General features: G+C 46.4%; 1 protein-coding gene across 4 annotated transcripts in view; it reads left to right on the top strand.

The window, feature by feature from the left end:
- Positions 1-23589, top strand: part of rint1 (RAD50 interactor 1) — an 82381-nt gene that overhangs the window by 49168 nt on the left and 9624 nt on the right. For all 4 annotated transcript variants that reach the window (XM_072471282.1, XM_072471281.1, XM_072471284.1 and 1 more), the window contains 3 exons: positions 10073-10272; positions 11527-11741; positions 16182-16362. In XM_072471282.1, the coding sequence (XP_072327383.1) occupies positions 10073-10272; positions 11527-11741; positions 16182-16362 (596 nt within the window). The remainder of the gene's footprint in view (positions 1-10072; positions 10273-11526; positions 11742-16181; positions 16363-23589) is intronic.

Raw genomic sequence — 23589 nt, 5'->3', positions numbered from 1 at the left:
TCAATAAAAACAAAACCACAATAATATACCCAACAAACACTCAAGGCAAATTACATTTTTTCGAGTCTGAGAAACCCCGCCATGTCGCTAACCCACACCCCCGACTTCGGGGGCTCCGAGTCCCTCCACCCGAGTAGGATCCGTCTCCAGGCCACCAGGAAGGCAAAGGCCAGGATGTCGGTCTTTCTTGCCCCCTGGGCTCCAGGGTCTTCCGACACCCCGAAGATTGCCACCTCTGGATTCGGCATCAACCTCATTTGTAATACCTCTGACATGACATCAGCAAACCCCTGCCAGAAACCCCTCAGCCTTGGACATGCCCAAAATATATGGACATGGTTCGCAGGACCCCCACCGGACAGCGCCCACACCTATCCTCCACTTCCCTAAAGAACCTGCTCATCCGGGCCACAGTCATGTGTGCCCTGTGGACCACCTTAAATTGTATCAGGCTGTGCCTGGCGCACGTCAAGGATGCATTAACTCTCCTCAGAACCTCCTCCCATAACCTGGTCTCCAACTCCCCACCCAGCTCTTCTTCCCACTTTCTCTTCACCTCCTCTATCGGGGCCCCCTTCCACTCCATCAGTTCCTTATAGATCTCTGAGATCTTCCCGCTCCTACTCCTGTTCTCGACACCACCTTATCCTGTAGTCCCTGGGCGGCAGGTGCGGGAAGGTCGAGACCTGCCTCCGCACAAAATCCCTCACCTGTAGGTACGGAACCCATTCCCCCTGGCAACTCAAACTCCTTCTCCAGGTTCGGGAACCCCTCATCAATAATGAGATCCCCAAATCTCTCGATCCCTGCCCGCATCCACCTCCAAAACCCCCCGTCCAGCCCCCCCGGAGCGAACTGGTGACTACCACATATCGGCGCCCACACCGATGCCCCCTCTAATCCCATATGCTGCTTTCACTGTCCCCATACCCTCAGGGCTGCCACTGCTACCGGGCTTGTGGAGTACTGAGCTGGCGAGAATGGCAGAGGTGCCGTCAATAATGCCCCCTTTTGCCTCACTTTCGTACTCAGCTTGGAGATAACAACTACAGCTTTTGCAACCAATGAGTTGATTTCAGCGTCAAACGACAGATTGCAGGTTATTGTGGAGGCTAGATTTGTGAAACGTACCAACCACCTCCTTTATCGCAATGTCTGGTGATAATTGCCAGTATGGCAATATCCTGGACCATGACCTTCGCGAGGTGCTGATGGCTTAACTAATTTTTTTTACAGGTGCGGGATAGTGACCTTATGCATTAGAATATTATGTAGCATCTTATTGAAGACCGTTTGGAAATCTAGATAGATGACATCCACTATGTTATCCATGATCATTCCTGTTAGCTCTGATGAAGATCAGTACTTTACTGCTTTATCACTAAAGTAGTTACTGTCGAATGTTGGTTTGGAAAGTAAAAATATCTTTCAGGTCTCAATTTCTTTGTTTTCTTTGGAAAGGTATAATTCACCCATTCTAACATGAACTTTGCTCAACTCATTTAATTCTTGGTTGCAATGTTTCTCCCTATCCAACAAAGATAATTAGGGGAAAATGTAGAATACTTATCGAACTTTACTCATCTTTGTTTCTTTTACTTTGGTGAACATCAGAAGAAAAATACATGCAGAATACTCACTCAACTTTTATCACTAATATGTTTTTAAAATATATTTTTATGAAGGCATTTGTATAAACAGTAAATACAAATAAAAACAAGAGCAAAAACAAACAGGAACATCATAATGAATAACTAGCTAACGAAAACCCCAACCCCCCTGCCATTCCCCTCCTCCCATCCTGCCTTCCTATTCTCCCACCCCCTACTGACGCCTCAATTCTCCTTGAAGAAGTCGATGATGGTTTCCACCTCCGGGCAGACTCATCAACCGTCCCTATTAAGACGAACTTGACTTTCTCCAATCTTAGGAACTCCGCCAGGTCACTCACCCGGTTTCGGTGGCTCTGGGTCCATCCACTCCAGCAAAATCCATCTCCGAGTTACCAGGGAGGCAAAGGCCAGAACATCGGCCTCTCTTGCCCCCCTGGACTCCTTTCCGACACTCCGAATGTTGCCACTTCTGGACTCAGGACCACCTTCACCCTCAACACCTCAGACATTATGTCTGCGAACCCCTGCCAGAACCCCTTCAGTTTCAGACATGCCCAAAACATGCGAACATGGTTCGCGGACCATGTGCACCGCCGACACCTGTCCTTTACCCCCTCAAAAGACCTGCTCATCTTAGCCACTGTCATGTGCACCTTATGAATTATCTTAAACTGGATAAAGTTGAACCTTGCACATGACGAGGACGTATCCACCCTCCTCAGGGCCTCCTCCCACATCCCGGAGTCTACACCCCACCCCCACCAACTTCGCCTCCCATTTCTGTTTAACTTCCCTTATCGGGGCTCCCTCCCAGTCCATTAGCCCCTTATAGATCTCGGACATCTTAACTTTACCCACTCCTTCCCTTGAGAGCACCTTCTGCAATCTCAAAGGTGGCAAACCGGGTAAGGACAGCACCTGCTTCCTCACAAAGGACCTGTAAGTATCTAAACCTGTTCACGCTGGGCAGCTCATCTTCTTCCTCCAGGTCCTCTAAACTCACAAAGCTACCTCTCACAAACAGGTTCAAACCGCTCGATCCCCGAAACCTTGCCCCCCACCTCCCCCGATGCAAACCGATGATTGTCGCAAATCGGTGCCCACACCGAGGCACCTTCCAACCTTAGATGCTGCCGCCACTGTCCAGCCCCCTGCAAGGCCGCCACCACCACTGGACTCGTGGAGTACCTGGCCAGCGAGAAAGGCAGAGGTGCCGCTAACAATGCCCCTAAACCCCTTCCTCTGCATGAGGTCGCCTCCATCCGGCCCCACCCCTCACCCACTACCCACTTCCTAACTCACTCCATCCGACCAAAAGCCTGCTGCGTCCATTGCTACTGCCACCTCTACGTCCTGTCCCTCCAAGGGCATCATTATCACATTTTATAATCTTATATTCGCCGGCAATTGCCTCCCACTTACAAACCCCGTCTAGTCTTCCCCTATCACCCCTGGCACACAGTCCTTGATATGCAAGGCCAGGATCTTTGCCAGCAACTTAGCATCCACACTTAATAGCGATATTGGACAGTAGGACCACACTGCTCCGGATCTTAATCCATCTTCAGAATTCCCCCTTTTCCCTCACCTCATTATATGCTCTCACCTGCAGAGCCCCAGATCTCCCCCAAACTACTTATGAAATTCTACAGGGAACCCATGCGGGCCCGGGGCCTTCCCTGCCTGCATTGCCCCCATGCTCTCCAACACCTCCACCAGCGCAATGGGGGCCCCCAACCCCTCCACCTGTTCCTTTTCCACCTGGGGGAACTCCAACCCATCCAGGAAAGGCTGCCTATCCCTGGCCGGGGGCTCTGATTCATAAAGCCTCTTGTAGAACTGCTCAAATACCCCATTCACCCCCACCGGGTTCAGGACCACTCTTCCCCTCCCGTCCACCCACAAAATCTTGTCCACTAACCTTGTCGTCTCTGCTTGTTCCTCCTCCCTGTATGCCCGGACCGAAATAAACTCTCCTCTAACCACCGCTATCTCATCTCCAACCCCGAATGAAAGACTTGCCCTACCCACCCTTTCCTTAACCTTGTCTGATCCCTGATCTTCAGGTGTGTTTCTTGCAAAAAGGCCACGACCGCCGGCAAGCTCCTCAAGTGCGCAAACACGTGCGATCGTTTGACTGGCCCGTTTAGCTCGCTCACATTCCATGTGACCAACCTGGTCACGGGGCACCCACCCCCTCCCCTGCTGATCAACCATATCCTTTCTTGGGCCAGCCCCGGGCCATGTCACACGGCCCTCCAGGCCCACCCTTGGATGCCCACCGTCATCGCTCCTTTACTTGTTGTGCCACAATAGCCACATCTTTGTCAGCAGTCCCCCCCCCGAACAAAGCAACCCCATCCCCACTTCTGCGCTAACCACCTGGCCACCTCCCACTGTGTTCCCATTAGCTAGCCCGCCTGGCAGTCCCCACCCGAGGCAACTGGGCCCCCTACTGATTCCCCTCCCCACCCGCTTGCATACCTCCATGTAGCAAACAACAAGAAAACAAGAAAAAAGGTGCACTCACCCTTGGATCTCCCCAAGCATCCTGCCACCAAACCCAAAACATCTCAAGGGAGAAAATTCCTCCGACAACCGACAATCGAAAAAGACAGAAAAAGCAGATTTCTCCTCACACCTCCTTCACAGTTCAATGTCCTTCTCCTCCTGTCAGTCCATTGTCTCTCAACAATTCCATCGCCTCCTTTGGTGTCCTGAAATAATGTTCTCGGCTGTTAAGTCACCCAGAGATGGACCGGGTACAGCATCCCAAACTTCAGCCCCATTTTAAAGAGGGCAGCCTTCACCCCATTGAACCGGCTCTCCTCTTTGCCAGATCCGCGCCCAGGTCCTGGCACACCCGAAGCTTTGTTCCCTTCCCGGGTACGCTTCCCTGACTGCCTCTCCCATCTCAATATCTTCTCCTTATCCAGGAATTGGTGGAGACACACCACCTATGCCCTCAGCGGTTCTTCCACCTGAGGCTTCCTCATCAGCGCCCTGTGCGCTCAGTCAAACTCCAGGGGCCGATCAAAGGCTCCCTCCTCCATCAACTTCTCCAGCACCTTGGCTACAAAAGAGCCAGTGTCCGCTTCCTCGATGCCTTCAGGCATCTCCACAATTCTTAAATGTTGTCTCCGGGAGCGATTCTCCAGGTCCTCCGACTTTTCCTTTCACCACTTGAGTCTTTCGCATCACACTTATTTCGGCCACCAACGAGGCGAGCTGGTCCTCACGCTCCCTCACCGCCTCCTCCACTTTCCGAATAGCCTGGACCTGGGAGTCCAGCCTCTGTTGCACGTGGTCAATTCCCACTTTAATGGTTCCACTGCCTTGACTAAGTCTTCCTGGGCTTCCCTCCACAGCTCATCTAAGAAGTCCACCAGCTGCTCCGTTGACCACTGGACAGGCAAGCCTGGCCTTTACTCTCCGCCACCTTGCCCTGTGGCGCATGAAGATTCTCTTGCTCCAACTGCTCCCTTCTTTTCGCCCCACTTCTGGTCCATGGGTCCGTCCACCAGCCCCACCAGTGGAGTTTAACTTTCTTCGGTTACCCCTGCACCTTTTTCACCGAAGCATCCAACCAAGCGGGGAAAAGGTCCGAAAAAGCTGCCTTGAGAGGGAGCTGCCAAATGTGCGACCACTTGCTCCATGGCCGGCACCGGAAGTCTCCTTACTAATAAGTTAGCGGGTTTTTTTCATATGCTGCAGTAAGTTCTGTAAGTTTTTTTTCCCAATTAAGGGCAATTTAGCGTGGCCAATCCACCTAATCTGCACATCTTTGGGTTGTGGGGGTGAAACCTATGCAGACATGGGGAGAATGTGCAAACTCCACATGGACAGTGACCCAGCGCCAGGATTTGAACCCGGGTCCTCAGCGCCGCAGTCCCAGTGCTATCCACTGCGCCACATACCGCCCCATTCATAATTTTTTTAAAAATTGTTCTCTAGCTTGAGGGCAATTCGGGCAGTCACACTTATTGCCCATCCCTAGCTGCCCTGAAAAGTTGGTGGTGGGACTTCTTGATCATCTCAAGCTGATCTTAATGAGCATACAATGGTGTTAGGTTGGGAATTCAAGGATTTTGACAGTGTGGAAATGAAGGAACCAGCGATAAATGTTAGAGTCCGGATTGTGTGTGACTTGGAGAAGATAGTTTAGCAGTTACATTGCTGCTCTTTTTCTTCTTTGTGGCAGAGATTGTAGGACTGCAAAGTGGTGACAGGGTTGTACATTGAATTTGGTGGCGGGATGCCACTCAAGCACACTGCTCTATTCTAGATGTTAAGTTTTGTGCAAGTTCTGGCAGCATCTATCCAGGTGAGTGGTTGGCATTCTATCATGTTGCAGACCTTGCCACGGTGTTGATATGACTAGACCAGTTCAACTTATGAGAAATGAATGTTGGGGTGGGGGCTTGGCAATCATGGTACTGTTGAAGGTCACAGGAAGCTAAATAAATCTCTTTGTGCTGAGATCATTTTGGGTAGCTTGAATTTTCTCTGCCGTTTATCAGCTGAGCCTGGATATTACCCAGGTCATGCTTCAGGCCTAGGTGGTTGCTGGAAGGAATTGTGAATACAGATGAGCATTGTAGAATTTTCTGTGAGCAGCCACATTCCTGACCTCGTGACAGGGACGGTCGTTGATGATGCAGCTGGTTATAGTTGGGTTATGAAGGCTGCTCTGAGGCAGTCCTAGGGTTCCAGAGATTGGTCTCCAGCAATCATGACCGTTTTCCTTTGTGTCACATATAAATCCAGGCACTAAAGGATGACTGACTCTCTCTGATTTTAGTTATTTGCTTCGTGTCTTGATGTGGGCAGTTACTCCTTTCTCCCCTCTGCATTTAGCTCCCGTGTCCATGGCGGGTCAAGGCTATGATTCTGCACCTCAGTGGTTCTGCCAAAACTGAACTAAGTATCAGAAATGAGACTATTTATAAGGGTCTGTTGGGCTGGATCGGATATATCTGACATCTTTCCATGTTAGTGGATAGCTCCCGTTGTCATAATTGCACGAGAATTTATTAGTTAGTTTTGTTTTCCATGGTTAAAGTGCTACAGTTACGATGTTGTCAGGGCCTATATTGTACTCAATTACTTTTCAATGTTGCATGGTGTAAATAGCTGAACATGGATGCATGCAATGTCTGGATGATGTTGATTAGGCTGATTGGGTGGCACAGTGGTTAGTACTGCTGCCTCACAGCGCCAGGGACCTGGTTTGATTCCGGCCATAGGTAGATGTCTGTGTGGAGTCTGCACGTTCTTCCCGTGTCTGTGTAGGTTTCCCCCGGGTGCTCTGGTTTCCTTCCACAGTCCAAAGATGTACAGGATAGGTGGATTGACCATGCTAAATTGCCCCCAGTGTCCAACGTTTTGCAGATTAGGTAGATGGGCCATGATCAATGCATGGGGCTGCGGGGTTAGGATGGGGGAGTGGGCCTCAGGAGAGTGCTCTTTTAGAGGATCAGTGTAGACTCGATGGGCTGAATACCCTCTTTCTGCACTGTAGGGACTCTATGGATTCTCCACTTGGTTGAGGTAGCTTCCAAACTTCAAGCTTGCAGATCTCATGTCTTGCACTTGCGCTTGCACTGTGCTGCACCATGGCTAAGGATTGGGATATTCATGGAGCTTGCTTCCCAGTCGTTTGTTTACCTTTTATCTGCCACCAATGACTCTGGCAGAATGGAAGAACTTTATTATGATCTGTTGATCTTGAGATCTATAACTTTGCCAACAGTCTTTAAAAAAAACAGGTAGCCATTTTGTAGCTTCATTAGGTTTTTGTTTCATTCTAAGTGCTGCTGCTCTGGCATAACATGCTATGCTTTCCAATGAATTTAAAAAAAGAAAAAGAAAGAATTGCATTTATATAGCACTTTTTATGACCACTGGATATTTCAAGGCATTTTGCAGCCAATGAAGTTCAATCACTGTTGTAATGTAGAAAAAGCAACAGCCAATATGTGTACAACAAATTCCCACTAACAGCAATGCGATAATGACCAGTTAATCCGTTTTTGTGATGTTGATTGAGGGATGGATATTGGCTAGGACACAGGGATAACTCCTCTACTCTTCTTTGAACTCGTGATCTACTGGCTTGATGGTGATGAAGGTGTGAGAGATGCATTGGACCATGAGATTTCAGTGGTACACAATTTTGCTGCTTTTGGCCCACAGAACCTAGTTTTCCTGGTTTGTGACTCCTTTTCACTCCCGTTTAGCATATCAGCGGTGCTGCACTACACAATGGAGGCTGTCCTCACTGTGAAAGTGAGACTTTGTCGTCATAAATACAGAGTAATGGTCAATCCTACCAATGTGGACAGATGTGTCTACAGTAGATAGATTGATCAGAATGAAGTCAAGCATTTTGTTGCATCACTTTAGTTAGAAACTGTTACAAATTAAATGTTCTTAAAAATATTAAAACAATGCCGCAATCTCTAGTTATATAGCACCTTTCACATAATAAAACAGCCCAAACAAAAGGTTCATCTGAGAAGTGTGATAAAGCAAATGAGTCGCATATGGCCAAAAGCTTGCTTAAGGAGGTACCTCTAAGTGTTTTTAAGTAGAAAGGGGAGGTTTAGAGAGTGAATTCTAGAGATTAGAGTCTAGACGATCGAAGGCAAGGCTACTATCGGTGGAGCAGTTAGAATCGGGGATGTTTAAGAGACCTGAATTCTTTCAGGATTGGCCAAGTGTTGGAAATTAGAGATGGGGCAGGTCGAGACCATGAAGGGAGTTGAAAACAAGAATGAAAATTTTAAAATTGTGCTGTTGCTTAAATGGAAACCAACATAGGTCCTTGAATAATGGCGTGATGGAATGGGGGCTTGCTGCAGGTAAGGACATGGACAGCAGATTTCTGGGTAACCTCCAGTTTATGGAGGGTAAAATGTGTGAGGATGGCCAATAGTGCATTAGAATAGTCAAATCTTGATACTACAAAGGCTTGTGCATCGGTGTTTCAAAAGCAAACCAACTGAGGCAGGAACTGAGTTGGAGAATGTTTTGAAGTTGGAAGTGGCATGCTGAGTGATGGCACGCATACAGGTTTGGGAGCTCATCTTGGGGTAACATTTGACACCAAGGATTTTGAACATTGGCTTCAGTCTTCCCAATATTTAATTGGAGAAAATTTATGGATAGTCAAGCAGTCTGATAATTTGGCAACAATGGAGTTGTCCAGAGAAATGGTGGAGAGGTGAAGCTCATTTGAAAACTAACAGATGGTATCACTAAGGTACAACATTTACATTAAAAATGGGAGGAGGTCAATGATTGATCCTTGGAGTCTAGGAGATGCCGCTGCAGAAGCATTGTAGAAAAGCTTTTTCAGGTTATTCAAGGCTATGATTAGATAGATAAGAAATGAACTAGTCAAGTGCAGTCCCATTCCCCTGGATTATGGTGGAGAAGCATTGGAGAGGATGGTGTCGTCAGTCATATCAAAGGTACAGACAAAGAGTAGGGATAGTTTACCATTGTCACAGTCACATCCCCAACTGAGTGTTGCAGACTGGCACATTCCAAAGCCCAGGACTACATGCTGAGGGAAGCACTAAAGCTTGGGGTAGCCGCCACTGAGGCGCAATGGAAAAAGATCGCTGTGTGAGATTTTTCAAGCCATGCAGCCTGAGGGGCTGGAAATTGTATGAACCCTTCAGACTGTGTGACTCACATTGAATGTATACGGTGGCTATTACATGCATCACAATTTTTGTTTTTTTTTGAATAAATTTAGAGTACCCAATTACTTTTTCCAATTCAGGGGCAATTTAGAGTGACCAATCTCCCTGCCCTGCACATTTTGTGTTGTGGGGGTAAGACCCACACAGATACGGGGAGAATGTGCAAACTCCACACAGTCAGTGACCCAGGACTGGGATTGAACCCAGGTCCTCTGCGTCGTGAGGCAGCCGTGCTAACCACCTCTCCACCGTGCCGCCCTTCATCACAATTGTTTTGAAGTACCTCAAAGTGCAACATGATCTATGTAAAAACAGCTTGAATATCATTGCACTTTGTGTGATGGCCAGTTTGAAATGTTTGTAATGTTCCATCAGATAGTTTATGAATAAAGTATATTTTTGAGGGAAAGAAATTGTCAGTCACTTAGGATATCAGAAAGATTATGTTTAAGGAAGATGGTATTTATGGGATGAAGTGCCTTCCGTATTTGACCCAGTCACTAAAGCTAATATTGCCATCAGAAATCATTATTGGTTTGAATGTTTTGCATTTCTCTGGTGGTTCTTTTTTCTTTTAATGCATGTTCTTCGGTTTGAAGTTGACTTTTATAAAAAAGGGAAATTTTGTAAGTTTGTTAAGAGCCAAAGAGCCACATTGCAGAAATCTTTTTGTCTACATAATATTTGTTTTTCTACCTCAATTTCTGAACTACTGCACAAATTAGATTTTCATGTTTATCTTAACAGACCGGTACAAGGGCCTTCCTACAGCAGCCCGAAAACTGCAGTTTTTGGAACTACAGAAAGAGCTGATTGATGATTTCAGGATTCGTCTCACTCAAGTAATGAAGGAGGAGACTCGTTCTCCTCTAGGATGCCGTTACTGTGCCATTCTGAATGCTGTCAACTACATAGCAGCAGTGTTAGCAGATTGGGCAGACAATGTGGTAAGAACATTCATACCTTTACTGTAGTGGTTATGGAATTCTTGTTTTAAATGTTTTTTAAAAATTTAAAGTTCCCAATTGGGCAGCACAGTGGCGCAGTGGTTAGTATTGCAGCCTCACCGCGCCAAGGACCGGGGTTTGATCCCAGCCCCGGGTCACTGTCTGTGTGGAGTTTGCACATTCTCCCCATGTCTGCGCGGGTCTCACCCCAACAACCCAAAAAGATGTGCACGTTAGGTGGATTGGCCACGCTAAATTGCCCCTTAATTAGAAAAAATGAATTGGGTACTCTAAATTTATATTTAAAAAAAGTTTCCAATTCTTTTTTTTCAAATTAAGGGGCAATTTAGCGTGGCCAATTCACCGACCCTCCACATCTTTGGGTTGTGGGGGTGAGACCCGCGCAGACATGGGGAGAATGTGCAAACTCCACACAGACAGTGACCCGGGGCTGGGATCAAACCCCGGTCCTTGGCGCCGTGAGGCTGCTAACCATTACGCCACTGTGCCGCCCTTGGAATTCTTGTTTTTGATGGCAAGAAGGAATACATCTGTTTTAAAATAACTATGTATGTTTAAGTATCTCTGCCAATAGAGTAATGTGGACGAGAGTAGGTTGACTTAGTTTTATGGCATTAAGTGAAAGGCTTCTGATTATATAATGCCCCCGTTGCATCGTATTGAACCTTTCAAAATGCTTCACAAACAGTTAATTGCTTTGAGCAGTAAACATGACTGTTGTTTTACAAACAGCATGATGTTGTTGGTAGTGATTGCTAACAAGAATTGACCAGAGATCTTTAACTATCAGAATGGGTGGACAAGACTTTTGTTAAACACTAATTTGATAGAATAGCCCCTTTAAAATGCTAAAATTCCAATACTATCAGGCTCGATTGTGCACCAAATGTTACTGGTACAGTACAATATTTCAAATGTTATGTTTTGTTAATCAGTGAAAACAATTGAAATAAGTTTATGGTGCAATTTAGAGACTGTTGAATAGCACTCAGCATTTTCAAATCAATAACCAAAGGCTGTTGTGAAGCCATGTTAATAATATCATTAATATTGTGAATTGTTTAACTTTATGGAAAATAATTAAATGCAGCTCAGCGACGGAGGGGCAGTGAGTATTAAATATTGGGACTACAGCTGACATTTTAGTAATTAAGAGGGATAAGGTTCATGCTTATGAAATTGGGTCAAAGAGCGATTTTTCCAAGCTTAGAAATGTAATTCCCTTTTGTGTAGTTCTTCTTGCAGCTTCAGCAAGCAGCACTTGAGGTTTGTGGAGCAAGGAAAACCATGACTGAGGTACAGCTTGGCCAGCTGGCCTCTCTTGAAAGCTCTGTCTTTGATAATATGATTGATTTGCTAGAACGCCTGCGATACGACATGTTGACACGACAAGTAGAGCATGTCTTTAGAGAAGTGAAGGACAAAGCAAAACCTTACAAGAAGGAAAGGTGAATATTTTGTAATTTGAGCAGCTGCTATATTGAATTTTTATGCATAACGGGAAATAAATATCATATCAATTAGTACAGCAAGATTTCAAGACTTGCATTGAATGTTAGTTAATTGATTACTATTAAACTCTGTGGCATCAATAGGGGGGAAAGAGAATGTTTTTTTTTTCAAAAAATGGTTTCTCTACCTAGATTGGGAGAAATAGTTAAGGTTTTTCTAATGCCTTGAAATTTAAAAAACATCTTTCCAATTTGTTGCCAATTAAAGGAAACCAATATTATTTAGTTACAAAAAACCCCAGAAGGATTGATTTTTTTTTCCAAAACCTCTGCAATTACATACAGTAAGAAGTCTGACACCACCAGGTTAAAGACCAACAGGTTTGTTTCGAATCACTAGCTTTCGGAGCACTGCTCCTTACTGTGCTCACGTGACCCAGTCCAACGCTGGCATCTCCACATCATGTAATTATGTAGGCAGAGGTTCCATGTAGTTTACAGGTTAAATTGTACACCAGTTCTCTCTCTCTCTCTTCCCCGCTTCTCTCTCTCTTTCCCTCTCTCTCTCTCTTCCGCCCCCCCCCCCCCCCCACCCCCCCCCCCCCAATGCGCCGGGCCTCATTGATATGACAGCATCATATTGGAAGACTGCCAGCTTTCTGGAATATTACCAAAGCTGGGCAGTCTCTAGTGAATCTAGATTTTGTCACAGCCAAATCTGATTTTAGCTTTACCTGCCATCCATGTGTGCATGTTCTATCTGACGTCTCTAGATTGTGTCTGGGAGTCTCTGCAGAAGTCAACTAACTTAATCCAGACCAGAAATTACATTTGGTGTATTTCCAAGCTTGTATGCCTCAGGATTGCACACTGATGTGCACTCATCTATTGAACCATTGGTAAAGTCCAATATTTGGCATCGTAATGGAGGACTGGCCATGCTAAATTGCCCTTGGTGTCCAAAAACATTAGGAGGGGTTATTGGGTTAGGGGATGGGGTGGAAGTAAGTGCGTCGGTGCAGACTCGATGGGCCGAATGGCCTCCTTCTGCAATGTATGTTCTATGTCCATCTGCCTAATCTTTACCCATCCACTTAAACTATCAATATCCCGTTGCAGACTCTATCCTCCACACAACTTGCATTCCCTACATCTCTTATCATCAAATTTGGCTTCAGTAAAGTCAGTTCCTTCAACTGTCTTATTAATATAGATGGTAATTAGCAGAGACTCAGGCACTCCACTGGCTGCAGTTTATCAAGTTGAAAATTACCCATTTGTCCCAATTCTCAGTCTCCTGACAGTCAATCTTTTATCCATGCTAAATTATCAAATCCACAAGCTCTTATTTTGCATAGTAACCTTTTTATGTAACACTAATCAGTTGCCTTTAGGAAACCGAAATACACTACATCTACAGGTTACCTTTATCCACCCTGCATGTTACATCCTCAAAGAATTCTAATAAATTTGCCAAACATGATTTCCCTTTCACAAAACCATGTTGACTCTGTCTGATTGTGCTTCATTATATGATGATTTTCTAAATCTCCTGCTACAACTTCCTTAGGAATGAATTCTAGTATTTGCCGGATGAGAGATGTTAGGCTAACTGGCCTGTACTTTCCTGTTTTCTGTCTCCCACCATTCTTGAACAGAGCTTTCCAGATTCTAGGGAATTTAGAAAGATGCATCAATGCATCCACTATCTTTGCTGCCATTTTATTTAAGATCCTAGGATTCAGGCCATCAGATCAAGTGGACTTGTCACCCTTCAGTCCCATTAGTTTTCCCAGTGCCTTTTCTCTAGTTATCGTGATTATTTTAATTCCTCGTTCCCATTTGCTTCCTGATTTTCTATTATTTTGGGGATTTTAAAAATGTTTTCTACTGTGAAGGGAGACTAAATACTTGATCAAAGTCTCTGCCATTTCCTTGATTCCCAATATTAATACCCCAGTTTTGTCCTCTAAAGGACTAATACTTACTTTAGCTACTCTCGTTTGCTTTTTATATACTTGTAGAAACTTTTACTGTTTGCTTTTTCATTTTTTGCTAATTCTCGCTCGCACTCTAAATTTTCCTTTATTTTAGTCATCCTTTCCTGGTTTCTATAAACTTTCCAATCTTCTGGCCTACCACTAATCTTGGCGAGATTGTAAACCTCTTCTTTCAATTTTATAGCATTCTTCCTCAGTTAGCCACGGATGGTGCATCCTTCTCTATTGAGAGTTATGCATTACCTCCTCAAATGTCTGCCACTGCCTCTCTACCATCTTACATTGTAATAGTTTTTCCAAGTCCTCTTTAACTAACTCTGTCCTCATAGTCTTGTGATTGTCTTTATTTAAGTTTCAGGCACTAGTTTTAGATCTACATTCTCATCCATCAAACTGAAAGTGAAATACTACCATGTTATGACCGTTCCTGCCTAGAGGATCATTTACCATGAGGGTCATTAATTAATCCTGTCTTACTGCACATTGCCAGATTTTGCTTTGTGTGCATCATTTACATTTAATTTATATTCCTTGCTTTATACTTTCTGATTTGGATTCTGTGGGCGGGATTCTCTCAGCCCGGGGCCGGGCTGGAGGATCCCTGCGACCGGCGCGAATCGCGCCAAGCCGCCCCGGGACGCAGCACGCGATTCTCCGCTGGTGCCAATGGCACGGCACCGGTCGTGGGCTGCTCTACGCAGCCAGCCCGACGATTCTCGGGCCAGGATGGGCCGAGCGGCCGTCGTGGAAACGCAGATTCCCGCCGGTGCCGTCCACACCTGCTCTCAGCCGGCGGGAACTCAGCGTTGAAGGGTCGGGTGGTGGCCTGTGGGAGGGGGGGAGGGGCGACCCCGGGAGGTTGCCTCCGATGTGGCCTGGAACGCGATCTGTCTCCCGGCCTCCTTTCTTCCGCGCTTCTGCGCCATGTTGCGCAGGGCCGGCGCGGACAAGGGAGACGGCGCGCATGCGCGGAGATCCGCCGGTGGGACTGCGCATGCACGGGTTTGCGCCGGATCAACTGCGTATGCGCGCATCCCCCGGCACCCATTCCACGGCCGGATTAGCAGCTGGAGCGGTGTGAACCGTTCAAGCGCTGTGCTGGCCCCCTGTAGGGGCCAGAATTGCTGATCCTGGGGCCGTGTTGCCGGTGTCGATAAACGCGACGGCGTTTCCGACGCCGTCAACACTTAGCCTCAGGATCAGAGAATCCTGCCCTGTGTGTCTCAGAGAGGATTCTTCAATCCAATCGGCTGAAGAGCCTCTGTTGCTTTCCTTGCACACAGATGTCACAGATCCCCTTTGTATGACTGCATCCTGGGGAAGATACCTGTTTGGAGGAAATCTCTGTGGCCAAACCCACAAAATGTCTGTAGGTAGCTAGCAGTGAGATGTAAGGCAAGCATCATTCCGTTGCTGCTGACTGCAATGTTCAGGCCATTAAATTCAGTAAAGTTTCAAGTTTCGAATGGCCAGTTGTGACATGAATTGATCAATTTCATGAATTTAAGCAATTTGGTTCACTTACTGAAGTTTTTTTACCTGAAACTCTACAAACAACAAATTTTATTTGCAGCAAAAGGAGACCGGTACCAAGAATTTCCAAATGCAAATAAGTGTATGCAATGTTTATGTTAAAAAGAGTGTAACTGAATGTGGTTTCATTGAACTGCTTAGGGATTCGCTCTGATAAATTTCTTAAATGACATGGCAGTGTTTAAAATTTAACACCGCCTCCAAAGAATACAAAACGGTTATGGTACGTTTGACCTGACTGGGGACATTATAAATAATTTGAATCCAACTTTGAAGGATCACTGAATAATTGCTTTCCTGTGCAGCATTAAATGACGAGCAAGATCCACCAAGGGTTCGATTAAAGCAAATTAGTTGTTGATTATAATGAGCCTATGTTGAATCATAATATTTAACATTGGCCAAAAAGCAGTTTACTGCAAGGTTACACCTTATTACATTTTATCTGGTTGAACAGAGCAGGACGTTTTACTCATTGGTAGGCACAAAAAACATTAAATAAAAGTAGTTTGCCAGTAGATATCATTTTTGAAAAATCCTTATATAGAAATGAAACAAGTATTTTGTCTGGTTGTTTACCATTTTGTTGGGTAAAGTGTTCAGATTTTTCTACAAGATGGGTCATAACTACTTCTGTTGTGGCTGAAATAACTTGCTTTTATCCCAGAGGTGGTCAGGCCATACTGCCAATATTGCATGGTTTAAAAAAAATAAAATCACACTGTTGTTTGCTCAGTTGGCAATGCATAACATTGCTGTAATTTTGCTTATAGTAACAATTCCTAATCATTAGCTCCATGATTCAATCTTGGCACATTCCATAAATTAGAATTGAAAATTCTTTGGATAATGTGTAGATGCAATAGTACTACAGGATCACTAATACAGGTTATTTATTTTACAGGTGGTTGTTTTTGCCGTCTCAGTCAGACCAAGCAGTGATGAGTCTGTCTAGCTCAGCTTGTCCAATGTTACTGACTCTTCGAGACCTATTGTTGCAATTGGAACAGGAACTCTGTCACTCGCTTTTCAAATCTTTTTGGCAAATGCTTGCTGAGAAACTGGACTTGTTCATCTACGAGGATGTAAGCTACCAACAAATGAAAACTTAGTCTTAATTGTTCTTTAAAACAATTATGATTTCTAGCTTGCTTGGAAGTTTTAGCTGTTGCACCTTATACTTTGAATAATTTTGTCATTAAAAAAATTAAATTTAGCCTATGATTTGGGATTTGAAAAGAAGTTAAATGATTTATATATTTTCCATAAATATTTCCAAATCAGTAAAGCATAGCCATTTCTGTATTTCAAGAAATAATCGTCAAAAAATATTCAAACTTTTGAATTTCATATAGAGTAATAGTTATGCACGCACTTCCCATCTGGTTTTGGATCAGTGTAATGGTACCTCAAATCTGGCTACCTGAGAACTGGTGGTCTCCTTAAATCTGAAATTATTTCCTGCACTCTACCAACCTAGCTCTGAAAAGTTCAGGGAGTTGCTAAGTACGAATTGGCTTCAGTCGTCTGATGTTTCCCATACTTCAGCGAACTTTGACCTTGCCCGATCTAGTGCAGGTGTAGCAGAGGCAGTTGAGCTCGCCCAGGAAGAAAAGACTTGCAGAATCTAATGAGGTAGAATATTTAGCTATTTGTTGTGCTCGAGATCAGGACATATACTTATTCTTGTTACAGTACAGGGTACCTGTATTGCGTTTTGATGCCATTGAGGCCACTCATAGAAGACCACAGGTTTAAATTCAACCATTGCACTTGATTCCCAAAAGCCTTTAAGTTCAATGGGCACTGGTTGCCTGCTTGCAGCTGGACCAGGTCAGTTCAAGTGGAGTTATTAAAAAGTACAGTACAATCTTGCATGAATAAAAAACAAATTGTTTTCAGTTACAACTACAGGACATTTTTATCACCTGGCTTTCCTGTGTTCCCTATTCCCTGAATCAAGGCATTCCGATTGAATGAAGGTGTTCAGATCTTTTTCCCGAAAACCAGCAAGTCCTGCAATCTGATACAGGCTTGGTCCTGAGGTTGCCAGATTTGAGGTACTCTACCTGAATAATGAATTGACCAAGCTACAACTGCCAAAATATATAAAAATGCAGAACCTGTCTCCATTTTATAACTTTTATTTGGTGTGAATGTTTTGTGTTGGGTGTTTATTCTGCATGTTAGCAAATAGGCCTAATCATATTTGTCTACTCTGTTCCTCTATCCCTTCAATCCCTTTTTGTTCATCCACCTATCAGAGCTAATCTTGGATATTTACAGCTTCTAAATTGACCACTAAAGCTTGGAATGAATTCCATAGCCTCATAACTTTATGTAAATAAGTTTCTCTTACTCACTTTTCGAAATCTCTTGTACCTAACCATGCATCTATGGCCCCTCAACGAATAAATAGTCTGCTTCTATCTGTCTCATCCTTTCTTGGTTTATACTTTTACTATCATATTGCATATTGTATATAGGGCAGCATGGTAGCATTGTGGATAGCACAATTGTTCGATTCCGGCTTGGGTCACTGTCTGTGCGGAGTCTGCACATCCTCCCCGTGTGTGCGTGGGTTTCCTCCGGGTGCTCCGGTTTCCTCCCACAGTCCAACGATGTGCAGGTTAGGTGGATTGGCCATGATAAATTGCCCTTAGTGTCCAAAATTGCCCTTAGTGTTGGGTGGGGTTACTGGGTGATGGGGATAGGGTGGAGGTGTTGACCTTGGGTAGGGTGCTCTTTCCAAGAGCCGGTGCAGATTTCACCTCCTTCGGCACTGTAAATTCTATGATAATCTATGATAATAATAAGGGCTACTGGGAAAAAGGCAGGGGAGTAGGACGAGGTGCGGAAAGCTGGCACATACACAGGGTTGAATGATGCAATAACCATTCTGTGAATCTACAACCTGTGGTATAACAAAATGACTCCGTCTTTCAAGTCCATCTTTTCACTTACATTTTCTAATGTTAGGCACCATCCTAGTGAATCTGTGTTGCATGCTCTCTAAATCCTCAAGATTGTTCCAATGACATGGAACACAATACTGTACATGGTACATTAATTGAGGTCTTATTAAAACTATTTATAAAGTAATCCTTACCTCATAGCTATTATATTCTATGCGTCTTGCAATGAAACCTGATTCTATTAGCGCTTCCAAAGTTTTATCAACCAGAGCCCTGCAAATCTCCACTCCAAACTCCATTCCATAATGGGTGTATCATATGACCGAGTTACCAGTACTTTTTCCATGAAATTGTATTCTTCTGGAGGTAACTGCCTCCACCTTTGCCCTAGTCTTGAATAGAAACTTGTTTTTCTCTCTCACTGTGGCTATTCCCCTGGTATGCACCTCATCTCTAATTCCTTAAATTAAAGGGATGCAAACTTCAAATGATATTTCAGGTATAGTCGTGCATCACCAGATCTGGCCTGAGCATAAGCGTTGTTGTGCCCTGCCCTTCCCTGCTTAAACTGCTCACTATCCCAGGTATCTTAGAATGTAAAGATAACCCTGGCTTTTTTTTCTGTACTGCAAACCAACTTCTTAAACCTCTTTCCTCTGTCTCATCCATCTTCTAAATAAGTGCAAGGAGCTCTTGGATATCTTTGTCACTAAGATCAAGACCGTCCAATTCGGTGCCTCTTGCTGCTGCATCCCTTTCATTAGCCCACCGGGCCAATCTTCCTCTAAAATTGCCCTAGCCCTGAACTTAAATCTTTCCCTAGTTTACTGTTTTCTTATACCCTCCCTGAGACTCCCTCTCCCTTAATCCTATTCCCACTAAACTGCTGGCTACCTAACTGCTTCTGCATCCCCCCCCCCCTCAACTTAGGTCCATGTTACCTGATATTGTTAACAGTTCAGTCACTTCAGGTATTGTTCCTCACTTTAAATCTGCCACCATCACCCCCTCTTATTAAAAAGCAATTCTTGGACTTCCGGTGGCGGTTATGAAGGAGTAAGTCGCACATTTGGTGGCTCCTGCTCGGGTCGGACTTTTGTACCTTTTCCCCCGATTTCCTACCGGACTTGAATTGTAAAACTGATGACAGAGGCAATTGTGTACTGAATTCCCACATTGGTGCATGGAGAAAGGACTAGAAGTGCTTGTAAAGGCAGAAACAGAAAGACTGAGTAGGCTTGGGCTGAAGCTGCAGCAGGAGACAGCATGGCGGAGGACCGGACCTCTGGTTTGTTGACTACGTGGTCAACGGAGCAGCTGATGCAAGTTATTCAGGAAGGCTTTGCTAAATGAAACGGGACTGCTTGGACCCGATAAAAGAGTCGATTGAGCGGCTGGAGCTTAGATTGGACGCCCAAAATCGGGCAATCCAGAAGGTGGTGAAGGCGCTGGCTGAGCAGGAGGAACATCAAACTGCGGTGCAGCTGGAGGTGGGGATGCTGAGAGACCAGCAGAAGAAGCTCCTAGAGAAGGTGGAGGACCTAGAGAATAGGTCCCGTCGGCAGAACTTGAGAATCGTTGGGCTCCCGGACGGGTCCGTAGGAGCGGACGCTGGGGCATACATCGCAGACATATTTGAGAAGCTGCTGAGGGATGGGGCATTCTCCCGGCCCTTGGAGGTGGACAGGGCTCACAGAGCACTCATGAGGAAGCAGCAAATGGGAGACCCCCCCCGAGGGCAATGGTGGTGAGATTCTACAGATACTCAGATAAGGAGCGCATTCTACAGTTGGCCAAGCAGACACAGAGCTGTAAGTGGGACAACAGTATCCTGCGGGTTTACCAAGACCTGAGTGTGGATGTGGCCAGCAGAAGGGCAGGCTTCAACCAGGTTAGGTTGATCCTTTTTAAGAAAAAGGTGAAGTTCGGACTGATGTATCCGGCCCGTCTCTGGGTCACGCACGAGGAACAGCACTTTTATTTTGAGTCGCCTGAGGACGCGCTGGACTTTGCGAAAAGGAAAGGAATGGTGGTGGACTGAGAACTTTTGAACTTTGCTGCAACGTTCATGTTAGGTTTTTTTTTCCTGTTCTTTTAAAAAACGTTTCTCGTTTTTCGTTTAGTGGAAGCCGTTTGTAATGCCTTTTGCATTGATTTGGGACCAGCGGTAGAGCTGAGTGAGTTAAGGTTTTCATTTGCACTGTTGGGGGATGGAGGTGTGCTTGTTTAGATCTTGGTGTTTTTTTGTCAGGCAATCGTGTGGAGATCGTTTGATGTTGGAATATGTTTGTATGAGCGGGGGGGTTGGAGACTATCCGGCGCCAGGGATGGGGCCACCAAGCTAGCTGCGCGGGTTAGCTCACGGAAGCGTAGTGGGGTGTGTGCATATATTTGGTTTATTAAAGGGGTTGGGTTACAGAGTGTTGTTACTGGGGGGTGGGTAAATGTTCTGCTGACGAGGGAGTGACTTGGGCTAAGGGACAGAGAGAAGGTTGGGGGAGGAGGCTGCCTGGGAGCGGACCGATGAAGGGCGCGGAGCATGGGTTGGAGGCGGGCCCAAAAAAGGGGATGGTTGATCGGCGAAGGAGAGGGGGCGGGCAATGAACCACCTAACTAGGCTGATCACCTGGAATGTTCGAGGGTTAAACAGGCCGGTCAAGAGGGCACGTGTGTTCGCGCATCTTAGGGGACTGAAGGCGGACGTGGTAATGTTGCAGGAGACGCACATTAGAGTAACGGAGCACATTAGATTGAGGAAAGGCTGAGTCAGTCAGGTCTTTCACTCGGGACTGGATTCAAAGACTAGAGGGGTCGCGATCCTGATCAATAAGCGGGTGGTATTTGAGGCAGGTAGAATAGTCTCGGATGGGGGAGGTCGGTACATTATAGTCAGTGGGAAACTGTCGGGGGTGCAGGTGGTATTAGTAAATGTGTATGCGCCAAATTGGGATGATGTGGAGTTTATAAAGAGGATGCTGGGAAAGATACCAGACCTGGACTCGCACAGGTTGGTCATGGGAGGGGACTTCAACACAGTTATTGACCCTGGCTTGGACCGGTCAAGCTCGAAAACGGGCATGGTGCCAGCAGTGGCAAAGGAATTAAAAGGGTTCATGGAGCAGATTGGGGGGGGGGGGGGGGGGCGGTGGATCCATGGAGATTTGGGAAGCCGAGGGTGAAGGAGTTCTCCTTCTACTCACACGCGCATAAAATGTACTCCCGGATTGATTTCTTTATTTTGAGCAGGGCCTTATTGGCAGGGGTGGTGGACACGGGGTACTCGGCGATCACAATCTCAGACCAGGCTCCGCACTGGGTTGACCTGCAGGTTAGTAAAGACAGTAACCAGCGCCCGCACTGGAGGTTAGATGTGGGACTTTTGGCGGATGAAGGGGTGTGCGAGCGGCTGAGGAAATGTATTCAGAACTATCTGCAGGTCAACGACACGGGGGAAATTTCAGCTGCGGTGGTCTGGGAAGCACTGAAGGTGGTGGTCAGGGGGGAGCTGATCTCGATACGGGCCCATAGGGAGAAGGTGGACAGGGCAGAGACGGACCGACTGGTAATGGAGAAACTACAGATCGATAGAAGGCCCCAGAGGCGGGGCTTTAAAGGGAACGGCGGAGGCTACAGGCGGAGTTCAGCTTGTTAACCATAGGGAGGGCGGATGAGCAGCTGAGAAAGGCGAGGGGTGCGATCTATGAGTATGGAGAGAAGGCCAACAGAATGCTGGCACAGCAGCTTAGAAAGAGGGAGGCAGCCAGGGGGCTAGGTAAAGTAAATGACGGAGATGGGAACCTGGTCGGAGATTCAGCAGGGGTGAATAAGGCGTTTAGGGATTTCTACAGTAGGCTGTATAGGTCAGAACGCCCTACGGGGCCGGAGGGGATGAGGCACTTCTTGGAGGGGCTGAATTTCCCAAAGGTGGACGGGGAGCTGGTAGAAGGGCTGGGGGCCACGATCGGGTTGGAAGAGATAGTGGAAGATCTGAAGGCCATGCAGTTGGGTAAAGCCCCGGGGCCGGACGGGTACCCAGTGGAGTTCTATAAAAAGTTCTCTGGGATATTGGGGTCGGTGGTGATGAGGATGTTCAATGAGACAAGGGAAAGAGGGGTGCTGCCCCGGCGATGTCACAGGCCACGATTTCACTGATTCTGAAGCGGGACAAGAACCCGGAGCTGTGTGGGTCCTACAGGCCGATTTCCCTGTTGAATGTGGATGCCAAATTGCTGGCCAAAATGTTGTCCTCCAGGATTGAGGATTGTGTTCCGGATGTTATTGGGGAGGACCAGACGGGGTTTGGTCAGGGTAGGCAGTTGGTGGCCAATGTAAGAAGGTTGTTAAATGTGATCATGATGCCCCCGGAAGATAGGGAAGTGGAGGTAGTGATCGCAATGGATGCAGAAAAGGCTTTTGATGGGTAGAATGGGATTATCTGTGGGAGGTGCTGGGACGGTTCGGATTTGGGCGGGGCTTTATTGACTGGGTCAGGTTGCTGTATCAGGCTCCTGTGGCAAGCGTACGGACGGCTAGGACAACATCGGACTATTTTAGACTGCACAGGGGGACGAGACAGGGATGCCCCCTCTCCCCACTGTTCGTGCTAGCTATAGAGCCGTTGGCAATGGCTCTGAGAGCCTCAAGGGGCTGGGGCGGGGGGTGGGGGGTGGTTGGTTGGAGCACAGAGTCTCCCTTTATGCAGACGACCTGCTTCTGTATGTATCGGACCCAATAGAGGGGATGGAAGAAATCATGAGGATTCTAGGGGAACTTGGCCGGTTTTCGGGGTTTAAGCTAAATATGGGGAAAAGTGAGATGTTTGCGGTCCAGGCGAGGGGACAGGAGAGGCGATTGGGGGAGCTGCCGTTTAGATTAGTAGGGGGAAGCTTTAGGTACCTAGGCATCCAACTGGCGTGGGAATGGGACTGGCTGCAAAATTAAATCTGGCCCGACTAGTAGACCAAACGAAGGACGATTTTCAGAGGTGGGACGCGCTTCCGTTGTCACTGGCTGGGAGGGTGCAGACAGTGAAGATGACGGTCCTCCCGAGATTCCTGTTCATGTTTCAATGTCTCCCCATCTTTATTCCACGGTCCTTTTTTAAACGGGTCAACAAAATGATCACTGGCTTTGTTTGGCGGGCAAGACTCCACAAGTAAGGAAGGTAATGCTTGAGCGGAGTCGGGGAGAGGGCGGGCTGGCGCTGCCAAATTTTAGTAACTATTACTGGGTGGTGAATATAGCCATGATCAGGAAGTGGGTGGTGGGGGAGGGGTCGGCATGGGAGCGTATGGAGGTGGCTTCATGCAAGGGCACCAATCTGGGGGCGTTGGTAACTGTGCCTCTGCCGTTCCCGCCGGCACAGTACTCCACCAGCCCCGTGGTGGTGGCGGCCCT

This window comes from Scyliorhinus torazame, chromosome 13 (genome assembly GCF_047496885.1).
Source record: "Scyliorhinus torazame isolate Kashiwa2021f chromosome 13, sScyTor2.1, whole genome shotgun sequence".
Lineage (NCBI taxonomy): Eukaryota > Metazoa > Chordata > Chondrichthyes > Carcharhiniformes > Scyliorhinidae > Scyliorhinus > Scyliorhinus torazame.
This window is presented reverse-complemented; position numbering and strand designations above follow the sequence as displayed.